At 32.7% G+C, this 10,271-nt stretch overlaps 4 protein-coding genes across 4 annotated transcripts; 3 read left to right on the top strand and 1 right to left on the bottom strand.

The window, feature by feature from the left end:
• The first annotated feature begins 3,125 nt into the window (after positions 1-3,125).
• Positions 3,126-4,116, top strand: LOC106710696. The gene is made up of 4 exons (XM_014502831.2): positions 3,126-3,267; positions 3,465-3,568; positions 3,645-3,836; positions 4,021-4,116. Exons 1-4 carry the CDS (start codon positions 3,186-3,188, stop codon positions 4,033-4,035), a joined length of 393 nt encoding a protein of 130 aa, XP_014358317.1. The 5' UTR covers positions 3,126-3,185; the 3' UTR covers positions 4,036-4,116.
• Positions 3,816-4,202, top strand: LOC106710706. The gene has a single exon (XM_014502842.2). The coding sequence runs from the start codon at positions 3,894-3,896 to the stop codon at positions 4,200-4,202; it is 309 nt and encodes a 102-aa protein (XP_014358328.2). The 5' UTR covers positions 3,816-3,893.
• Positions 4,174-5,278, top strand: LOC106710694 (ankyrin repeat domain-containing protein 39). The gene is made up of 3 exons (XM_014502829.2): positions 4,174-4,365; positions 4,433-4,654; positions 4,912-5,278. Exons 1-3 carry the CDS (start codon positions 4,254-4,256, stop codon positions 5,109-5,111), a joined length of 534 nt encoding a protein of 177 aa, XP_014358315.2. The 5' UTR covers positions 4,174-4,253; the 3' UTR covers positions 5,112-5,278.
• Positions 5,279-5,864: 586 nt separating this feature from the next.
• On the bottom strand, positions 5,865-9,942 carry LOC106710703 (ankyrin-2). Its single transcript, XM_014502839.2, has 9 exons — positions 9,614-9,942; positions 9,027-9,519; positions 8,295-8,452; positions 7,711-7,886; positions 7,199-7,349; positions 6,948-7,072; positions 6,745-6,874; positions 6,481-6,664; positions 5,865-6,393 (listed from the first exon to the last, which is right to left on the bottom strand). The coding sequence occupies exons 1-9, from the start codon at positions 9,693-9,695 to the stop codon at positions 6,012-6,014; spliced, it is 1,881 nt and encodes a 626-aa protein (XP_014358325.2). The 5' UTR covers positions 9,696-9,942; the 3' UTR covers positions 5,865-6,011.
• Between the last annotated feature and the right edge of the window lie 329 nt (positions 9,943-10,271).

Here is a 10,271-nt window from a genome sequence, read left to right as displayed (position 1 = left end):
TTTTTACAGCAAACGCGAAGATCGTACGCTTGGCTGATTAATGACGGGAATCTGTTACCTCATCCAAAACTAACGAATGCTAACGGAACACTTGATTCGCCATAGCATTGAAAAGCTCCATGACACAAAAGCTTGTATCAGACTAGGTACGTGATATTAAAACTTTTTAGTGCTTAATTTATTACTTATCTGATTTGAGAATAGATATTTAATTTATAATTTTAATTGAGTACATTTAGCCAGTAATTAATGTAAAAAAAAACGATACGCAAAAGCGTAAAAGTAAAAACTTTCCTATGATTTTATTTGTAGAGTAAGGAACGAGGAGAATCCAAACCCTAAAATTACTAACTTGATTATTAAATTTTTTATATGTTCATATTTTATGCAAAAGGCTCTTTTATTAAAATTCATTGGAAGGTCAATTTTCCAAATTTTTAGATCTGTTTATCATTTTTTTTCGTAGAATATTGCGTAGAAAATAACTGATAACGGATACGAACTCTCTCCACATCCACACTGTTAGGCAGATACCATATCCCACAGCGGCATAGTGAGCATAAGTAAAATAGCAATGTAAAACAACTTACGTAGCAGTGTCATAAAACACGTGTGGCATCTCTAAAGGTTAGACATAAGATGACTGGCAATTACTTTGTCGTCGAATGTCGGATCTTGATCACAATGATGTGACAGTATAGGTTAAGGCAGCAAAAAGTGTAATTGCCCAGAATGTTTTATTAAAATGGCGCGTCAAATCTCCAACTATGTCGTTTTATTAAAAAAGATCACATAAAGGCGTAAGATTCGTTATATGTTCTGTCCAAGAAATCAGTGTCTTAATTCAAGCTTCAGAATGTAGATAGACTGGAACCCCTTTAATTCCTTTGCGTATAGCTGTCGCCCGCAACTCCGTCCGCGCGGATTAAAAAAAATTATAAGTGGCCTTTGTATTCTTCCAGACTATGATCTACATATATTACAAATTTCATCGCGATCCGTTGAGCCGTTCCGGAGATACCTTCAACATCCATCCAAACATTCGCATTTATAATATTAGTACGAAGTAAGATTTTCGCAATATTATTTCGGACCGTGAGTTTACAAAGTTTTAATTATTTATCTAGACTAGACTGAACGGTCTTGACGATAGGGAAATTCAATACGGGTTCGATTGGACCTTTATTGAATTCATTGATATCTTTGTTCGTTGAGTTTAAGACTTGCTCATTTTAAATTATTGAATTAATTAAAGCGAAAATATAAATATTTGGTTAAATTCTTTTCTCTGATATAACAAATACCTACGTGGAAATTTTCACGGCACGAGAGAATAACTCAAGTACTACAAACGGAGCTTCTGTTCTGAGTCGATGTAAACACATAGCATACTTGTTAGTTTGATGAGTGGGCTTGATATATTACCGGAATGCATTTAATTTTATGGACAATTTGTTGCATTTTATCCCGCTTATTGTTTTCACATTTCATTGTGTCAGTTACGTGAAAAAGGTAATTCATTACACTAAATTACACTATCACTTGATGCTTTTAAATAAACTATACCAAATCAATAAAACAGAAAGAATAGCAGTATCACCCACGCATTATGTAAATTATCTAGGTATATAAACAAAAAATAATAAAGATCATTTTCAGTACGTAATCATTTTAAAATAATATTGTTAATCTATCATTTTGTCAACATTCCATACATTGTACAAGTTACGTTATGGTAGTGAATTCCAACTACAGTAGCTCATGAAGTCGCTTAAAATTATAACAGTGAAAATTCACCAAAGAAAACAGATTTGTTTGTTTAAAATAACAAGATACATAATATTATCTATGGCCATATTATCCGGACACGAGTTCAAGCTCTGAACCAGTTCAAAAGTTCAAGTCTTGGCTTTTAAACATTTGAACTGCCGCTCTATGTTCGCCGACGAGCCATGAGTTGCCTGGTGACTCGAAGATCGCATCTCGAAATGCAAACCATAACTCTATGCAGTTATAAATTGAGATGAGCTGCGAGCCGTTCACTGATCTGCTTCACACATGTGAAGCGAGAGCTGATCTGTAGGTCATCAATTTTAGTTGAATAACCCATGACTAATATTATCTTATGGAGAGCTTAGTAAATGTTTTCTGTGCATATGGCAGTTTTTTTTTTTTTAATTACATTGACAGAGAGCGCCTACTTCCGAGAGTTGTCCATATTTAAAATCTAAGCAATTTATTTTCAACTTACTTGAATTCTCGTAGCAATTCCATTCTATTAAAATGGATAAGCCTCAACACATTAGCAAATTAACCTACAGGTCATAACAATATGCGCGAAGTTTTTATGGAATTTAAAATTATGAAAATGGCAACATTAAACTACCATTGCCGCTCCCCATTGCAACACATTCTTAATCTGAGACGTCTGAGACATTGGTAAAAATAAAAATATGACACTGTCATGATGACATTGTTAGTTCTCATATTTTCGGCCTATAACATCAAACCTTTATAATACTATAGGTTTCATACTTCAGTGTATATCATCCAAAATATGCTATGAACAAAATACCTTTTTTTCATATTTTTTTAAACATTCGATTATATCAATCGATACTTAACGAAAGCTGACTGTTGACTAAATTCGAGCAATGAAATTGAGTGTAATCGAGTTTCTTCTGTGTGGCTGTTACACACACACACACTGTTGGCACACAATGTTATTATCGATTCCAATCACTTTTTCAAATCATATTGTCCTTGGCAATTAATGTTTTAATTTTCCCACCGTGTCAGATAAGTTTGTCATACATATTGCTATATGTAAAAGCATGTCTTTATCATAATAAATGCTACTTCTAGCTTTTTTATCCGGTACGATGTGGTAAAATATCCTAAGCTACGAAATCGATGTTTCAAATACAATCGAAAAATCATTCATATTTCACAAAATGTCATGATGATGCACATCCCTAGGCCCTATTAATACTTCGGAACTTCGATATTGATATATAATCAAATAATTAGTGTCATTAGCAAAAGCATAAGAACAAGGATTCGATTTTAATACAATTGTGCGTATTTAAAATTGTTGTTTTTCTTTGATTTTGCTGTAAGTAAACTCTTAAAATTAAAATCTCTTGTCTGTCCTATACAAAATAAGTGAAAACTATCCGTAATCAATGCCCTACATTTTGATTAGAGGTAATCTAGCATCATACGGGCACAAAAACCCTTGGAGAGTTTTAGTATCCGGCTTGAAAGGTAGTTGTTGATAAAGATATGTGTTTATCTGATTATACTGAAAATGAGAAACAGAGTAACTGTATGATTTTGTCAGCGGTATTGTAACTACGTAAATATATGTTTTCATATCTCTGTTCTCATTTTAAGGATTATTACGTGTTATATTTCAATTATTAGAGAATAGTTTTTTTTATATTAAAATCGTTTGTACGTAGCCGGAGATATAGAACAATTAAAAAGATTCGCATGTGGAGGATATTGCGACGACTCCACGATCGTTTATCTACAACATCCTTGCGTCATTCTCAGTGCTTTAGAAGTGAGTGATTCACATATCTATAGTACAGTTATTGGTAAAAACGAATATATGTGATGCAACTCTTGTTGTTTTACAGGTATTGGGCTACAAAGTTGTTGCCTCCAGCTCAACAGCAGTGAAGCAGGATTATAATGAGTATATGTGGACTATGAGAAAAGAGTTTTCTGAGCCGGAACCTTCAATTGTTGTAGAACAGGATAACATTACTAACTTCAGTAAAGAGGCTATGCATATGGGAAATTATCAACACTCAAATAAAGACGACGAGGTTTAAGATTTTATTCTTATTTACAAATTTTTATTTTGTGTGCATTTTCTTTATAAAATGGATACAAAAGGAAGTCAGAGTCCATCTACAACCAATTTGAGTAATGTTCCGTCTGAAGATGGTGTAGTTTATATTGCTGTTAAAGGTTCCTTGTATGCCAATGACAGCTCTGTGTTTGGTCTAGGACAAGAAGAAATAAAAGCATTAACTTCGAGGTTTCCTGGCTCAGGAGTTGGAGTTGTGAATGGTGTCACTATAAAAACCAATGTACTCAATTCACTCAACGCCTTAGGTCAATTGGGATACAAGATTATTTCCAGCACTGGAGAAACAGAAATAACTTGGACATTACAAAGAGAAATCTAATTTATTCATCAACTTTTAATTTTAAAACATCACTCAATACATTTTGTCATAATGGATCATAATAGTGAATGTAATCATGCAAACTGTTCTATCAAAAATGCCAATAATTCTGTTTGTCAGACTGTTTCTGAAATGGATTGGGAACGAGGATTATGGAATGCAGGTAAATTTAATACTACTTCTGATTTTTATAACATATTACTATTATTTCTATTAAAATTTATAATCAGCTTTTAGTGGGGATGAAGAGAAAGTTTATATGTTAATAAGTAAAGCGAGGGATGCCAGAGAAATTGTTAATACAGTGGACAATGCTGGCTACAGTCCACTTCACTATGCAGCCCGTGGTGGACATGTCAATATTTGTGACATTCTGTTAAAACATGGTGCAATCATAGATGCAGAAACCCGTAGTGGTAAGGCAACACCACTACATAAAGCTGCAGCAGCAGGTAACTATTTTTATTACTTTTATAACAAGCTCTCTTTCTCTCCCAACATGGACATTTAAAAATTGAATGCAACTAATTATTACTTTTTTCTTATTGAACTGTATTATGTAAACTTTATTAAGGCATCAAAGAATTGTAATTAATATAGTCAATGCTATGACAATTTCTATTTTAAAGTGAAGTCATAGTCCAAAATGGTGGGACTGAATGTGTGAATACTGCCAAATTATGTTTTCATTTGATATAATTACTTTCAGGAAAGTTAACAACAGTTAAATTTCTAATAAAAAATGGAGCTTGTGTTGACAAACAAGATATTGATGGACAGACAGCACTTCATAAAGCTATTCAGAACAAAAGATATGACTTGATTAAAACACTAACTGATGCTTGCCCTCATATAACTAACATACGAGATAATAAAGGTAATTTACCAAATGATCCCTCTTTAGGTTAAAACACTTACATGTGTTATTGTTAGAAAAACTAACAATAAGAAGAGTAATATATACGATTTTCAGTCATGCATTCATTCAACTAAATATGCCTGACATTTCATACTATTAATGCCATAATCTTCCAGAAACATTTAAAAAATTCATCTTGAGACCCTTCAATATTTCCCATAAATATGTTTATTGTTATAAATACTAAAATACGTATAATAATTTGGTTTATCTTTTTGGTTATTGTGAAATCTTAATGTAAGCGGTGATCTTTTTGATGTATAATTAAAAACCAAAGATGGAAACATTTTATTGTCACATATCAATGTAAATATTGTGTTATTGTAGATTTAATTGGCCTGTTTTGATAATCTATATACATAACATTATTTATTTTTTTGTAATTGTTGAAAATATGTTTTAAATAGAGATTGATTGTGAAAATAGGCCAATTATATTCGGATGAGTTTGGCATTATTCTGTTATTTTATAATTGTGTATTATTTCTTTATATGAAATACATAATATATTTGTGATTTAATATTAGGGGACATGTTAATAAAAACATTTTGAGATCAAGTTTCTATATTTCTTCTAGTGTTATATTTTGTTACAACATTATAGTCATAATTATAATAAATATTGATACATTTTAAATCTAAATAAATTAGACACGTCTATAGGAAACTACTATAAGAAATCATTTATTTTAATAAAATATCACTAAGAATAGATTTTCATTCACTAAAGGTTTATATTTTCCACTAATGTACTTCTTTGTACTACATATTGAATCTTTATGTATTCGTTCTTTTAATAAAAATTAAAAATGGACAATGTGTTTTTTTTAGTACTGAAACAATTACTTGTTTTTGTTACTTTACTGAGTTCATTTCTATCACTTAACTAAGTTAAACATGACTCAATATATGTTCACATTCATCTTCCATCATAAGGAACCTTTTTAAGCTCTTTGGTAACGGCAATCCGGATATGAAAGCAATTAAGTTAGAATTGTGACATAAACGTCGGATTTTTATTCTACAAATATCTGTGAGACACAACGGTTCCTTGCATGCATTAAGTACCCATTTGGCTGTGTTCCCAGATTTAGGATTATTCACTGAGCTAGACTCCGGAGCGGTCATGTGATGTCCAGCTTTTATTAACATTGAGGCTAATCTGTATGATTTTCTTCTACTAGCTATTGATAAATTGTCCAAACCACAAGAATGAAGATCGCAAGCATTAACACCAGCTCCATACCTTATAAGCAAGACAGCAGCAAAATCCCTGGAAAAATAAAAATCAATTTAATATATTGATCGTTTTAGCGGACAAAAAACAAATTAAAAAAATGTTCATATTAGTATAATATACTTTTGTAAAAGTAAAGCCCTGTTTAGTGCAGTGTCGCCTGTTAGTGCTGTTGCATTCATATCAATATTGTATTGAGTCAAACACACAAGCATATCTTCGAAATCTTTAGAATTCTCGATATTTTCAACTGCTATATGAAGTGCATTTGCACCTGTTATACTATTAGTACCATTAACATTCGCTCCTGAAAAAAAAAAAGATAAAGAAGTTTGTATTACAGTTAATGTCCACAGATTAGAATAACATTTAAACATTGTTAGTAACCTTTTCTCAGTAATATATGTGCTATATTTGGCTGCGATAGACGGACTGCTAACAATAAGGGTGTATCTCCATTGTCATTATGCAAGTTTATCCCACCTCCTAAGTTAGATAACATTCTCACAATTTCCTCCTATAAATAGTTCTTAAATTAGAACATTAAATGACCAATTTACTAATAAGCTATTCACTTTAAATAATAATACCTGACGCTGTATGATAGCATTGTGTAATAATTTATGGCAATGAGTTACTCGAGCACCAGCTCTTAATAATACTTCAACAACTTCTGTATATCTCTGCCAAACAGCTTCACATAATGGTGTATAACCTGGAATGTACAACAGAAAAATCATATTACTTGTGGGTCAATAACAAATAGTCATCAATTATAATATGTTTGTACAGATGTCTAAAGATCCAGTTTATGTTATTGATTGTTAATGGAAATATTTACCATGTATTTCTTCCCCGTTAACATTTGATCCAACAGATGCAAGGAATGCTACAACATCGGCATGACCGCGCCCTGATGCTAAATATAATGCTGTCCGATCATTTGTGTCTCTCGCATCAATATAAGCTCCGTTAGCCACCAATATCTGTACCTGCAACAAAATAATATGTTACTTCATTGTGTTGAATCCTTTATTATATAAATTACAGTCGAACCTAGATAAGGGAGAAACCTCTATAAGCGAGAGCATTGCCCAGTCCCAAAGGAAAATCTCCATAAGCGAAAACCTTTACCAGCGAGAAAAATATCGCGGTCCCTTGGACTCTCGCTTATCCAGGTTCGACTGTATTATAATGGAACTCTATAAATATTGCTGCATTAGTTGGAACTTTCCACTGGATAACATGAAATTAAAGTTGATGTAGAACTTACCATCATTTGTGATATCTATATCAAAAAACTATATATCCTTCATGAATATATCTAAGGTGACTAAGTGAAAATCAAAGTACCAGTTCAATGAACCCTCGTGATGCTGCAAAATGTAATGGTGTCATCTTTTCATGTGTCTTATAGTTGACATTACTTCCAGCTCCTAGTAATAATCTGGTGATTTCTGGTTGATTCTTCATTACCGCTATATGTAATGGTGTTAAACCATCGCTGGCAGTGATTTCAACTTTACACCCTGAAAATACGTAGAGACATAGAGAAGATTAAGGATTGTATAATTTATTTTGGACAATTGATTTATGATTTACTAATGTCCTAGCTATCACAAGCGACTCCGTGCGCACTGGATTTACAAAAAAAAATTAACCTAAGTATTCTTCCGGGCTATGTTCTACATCTATACCAGATTTCATCAAGATTCATACAGCCATTCTGGGAATATCTTGTTATTAGTAAGATAATGGAGACATGATGCTCCCAACATAATCAAGTACATCCTCCATATAACGGAAATACATCTCTGCTTTAAACCACTTGCGAAACTGTTACAAAAATAAATATAAACTACTATTTCAATGGATGTTACATAGTAAATAAAATAAAAATAATGTTACATCACAACTCAAGTATAATTTTCACTCACCCGCATCTATAAATAACTTTACAATAGCAACATTGCCTTGTTCTACCGCATAATGTAAAGCTGTTCTCATAAATGCATCTTGTTGATCAATACCATTTGTAACTACTGATGCAGAAGCTATAGCTGCACCGGTACATTCCAAAATAGCAGCATACCATCTGCAAAACCAAACTCAAATATGTTAACACATATATAAATGTAACCGTAAGACTCAATAATGTTTGCAGTTTAAAATTATGGAAAGTCTAGTGCAGGCAAAAATTATAAATGAGACAGTTTTTCTTAGCACACCTATACTTTATTTCTCTACTTTAACTACTACTATTTTGAATTCTCTAAGAATCTAAATGTTTCAAAAGCATCAGTGGTAGATCCCACAACAATATTTGTTGGCTGCACAAAATGGGCTGGGTCGACCGGTGAAATACCACGACCACACAGAAGGCAGGCATGAAGTGGAAGCAATTCCGCGTTTCGTCTGATGAGTGTGGTGCCGGAGGCCTAATCTTATTAGGAAAGGATGGGAAGGAAAGTGGATTCGGTGGAAGAGGGGATGCATAGGAAGGGAAAATGTCCTCTTTCTGTGTGTCTTCTTCTCCGTTGATTATAGGTAGGCAACGCATCTGCATTTGTGGATGTCTAAGGCCAACGGTCGCCTCGCTATTTCAGCGAATCCAGGTGACCCTTTGCCACCTTTTGATATAAAAAAAAAGTATATGACTTGAAACTAACTTGTACATTGAAGACCATGTTTCATCCTCTGTGGTGGTGGGCGCAACATTTCCTATATCTTCATCCCACTCCAGATCAATCTGAGGAGATAATGGTAAAGCTGGTTGTGTCACTGGTGATCTAAGACTAATCCTACTTTCATCACTACTAGAAGCATCACTATGTATGAAAACAAAGTAGCCTCTATTTTTATCAAATTTTGAACACTCCTGATTTTCTGAATCAATGTCAACAGATTTTTCTACTTGACACTCCCTGTATGTTCGATCACTGCAATTTTTGTATTTAACTACAGTTTCACTATATTGACTTGTGGATTTCAATTTTCTCTTGTGACATTTAATATTACGCTTCTTTGATATACTTTCTTGAGATGTTGTTTTATTAGCGAGTGTGGCATCAACAAGCAGCTTAACAATGTTAATACTACCAAGTTTCGCAGCCTCTCCTAAGCAAGTTTTTCCATGTCTTGTTACTTTATTTGGATTAGCACCTAGAAGGAAAAAACGCTGTTATAATAATTACAATTTCAATATCATTGTATTTACTTAAATAAATTGTGTGCATAAGTGTGTAAATTAAGATACCTTGGTTAATAAGATGAATAATGGCATCATGATCTTCTATAAGTAATACTTGGTATAAAGTGTCTTCGAGATTTTGATCCATTATTAAATTTAAAAAGAAGCGTCACATATTTCGACAACTCTTTCTTATCCCAAAAACAATCGGATGGCAACAATGTGATGCCCTTTCTTTATTACTGTAGCTTTCCATTTATAATGACACACCTAATTCACTATACCAAAAGAACAACTATCCATCACTATTATAAAGATACTTAAAGTTAAATTACGACTTAGGTAAAATTAAAGGACTATTTTTGAGAATTTTAAACCCAAAATTATACTAAGAGCTGTAAAAATATTACAATAAATATTCCTTTTACTTCATTATTTAATAAGTATTGCTATTTTATAGTATTTTTTTAATATTTTAAGTGTTCATTGTGTTTGTCAAACATATAAGGTTATAGTGACAGTCTGACAGTTACGCCAGCTGCTAGTTGCAGAGTAAACAACATCTAGAGTAGGTAGGTAAAACGGGTAAAACGTACTCAGATAAAGAATAGATACTCGGTCCTAGGTTTGTTAGATGTGTGGATGTGGTGTTGTTAGAGACTTAGAGGGTTTTAATAATAATGGAGATTGTGGTGCCACCCTGACCCTGACAGAGTTGTTATAT

The sequence above is a fragment of the Papilio machaon genome, chromosome 1, assembly GCF_912999745.1.
Source record: "Papilio machaon chromosome 1, ilPapMach1.1, whole genome shotgun sequence".
NCBI classification, from domain to species: Eukaryota; Metazoa; Arthropoda; class Insecta; order Lepidoptera; family Papilionidae; genus Papilio; species Papilio machaon.
The sequence above is the reverse complement of the archived record's forward strand: the minus strand, read 5'-3'. Positions and strand labels throughout refer to the sequence as shown.

Excerpts from the sequence above, each read along its gene's own strand:
- LOC106710703 (XM_014502839.2), bottom strand. The coding sequence starts at position 9,695 with ATGGATCAAAATCTCGAAGACACTTTATACCAAGTATTACTTATAGAA. Across the intron at positions 7,073-7,198 it reads TAACGGGGAAGAAATACATG|GTTATACACCATTATGTGAA; the intron begins GTAAATATTTCC and ends TGTACATTCCAG. Across the intron at positions 6,665-6,744 it reads ACATATATTACTGAGAAAAG|GAGCGAATGTTAATGGTACT; the intron begins GTTACTAACAAT and ends TTTTTTTTTCAG.
- LOC106710694 (XM_014502829.2), top strand. The coding sequence starts at position 4,254 with ATGGATCATAATAGTGAATGTAATCATGCAAACTGTTCTATCAAAAAT. Across the intron at positions 4,366-4,432 it reads ACGAGGATTATGGAATGCAG|CTTTTAGTGGGGATGAAGAG; the intron begins GTAAATTTAATA and ends ATTTATAATCAG. Across the intron at positions 4,655-4,911 it reads ACATAAAGCTGCAGCAGCAG|GAAAGTTAACAACAGTTAAA; the intron begins GTAACTATTTTT and ends AATTACTTTCAG.
- LOC106710696 (XM_014502831.2), top strand. The coding sequence starts at position 3,186 with ATGCCCTACATTTTGATTAGAGGTAATCTAGCATCATACGGGCACAAA. Across the intron at positions 3,268-3,464 it reads TTTAGTATCCGGCTTGAAAG|CCGGAGATATAGAACAATTA; the intron begins GTAGTTGTTGAT and ends GTTTGTACGTAG. Across the intron at positions 3,569-3,644 it reads TCATTCTCAGTGCTTTAGAA|GTATTGGGCTACAAAGTTGT; the intron begins GTGAGTGATTCA and ends GTTGTTTTACAG.
- LOC106710706 (XM_014502842.2), top strand. The coding sequence starts at position 3,894 with ATGGATACAAAAGGAAGTCAGAGTCCATCTACAACCAATTTGAGTAAT.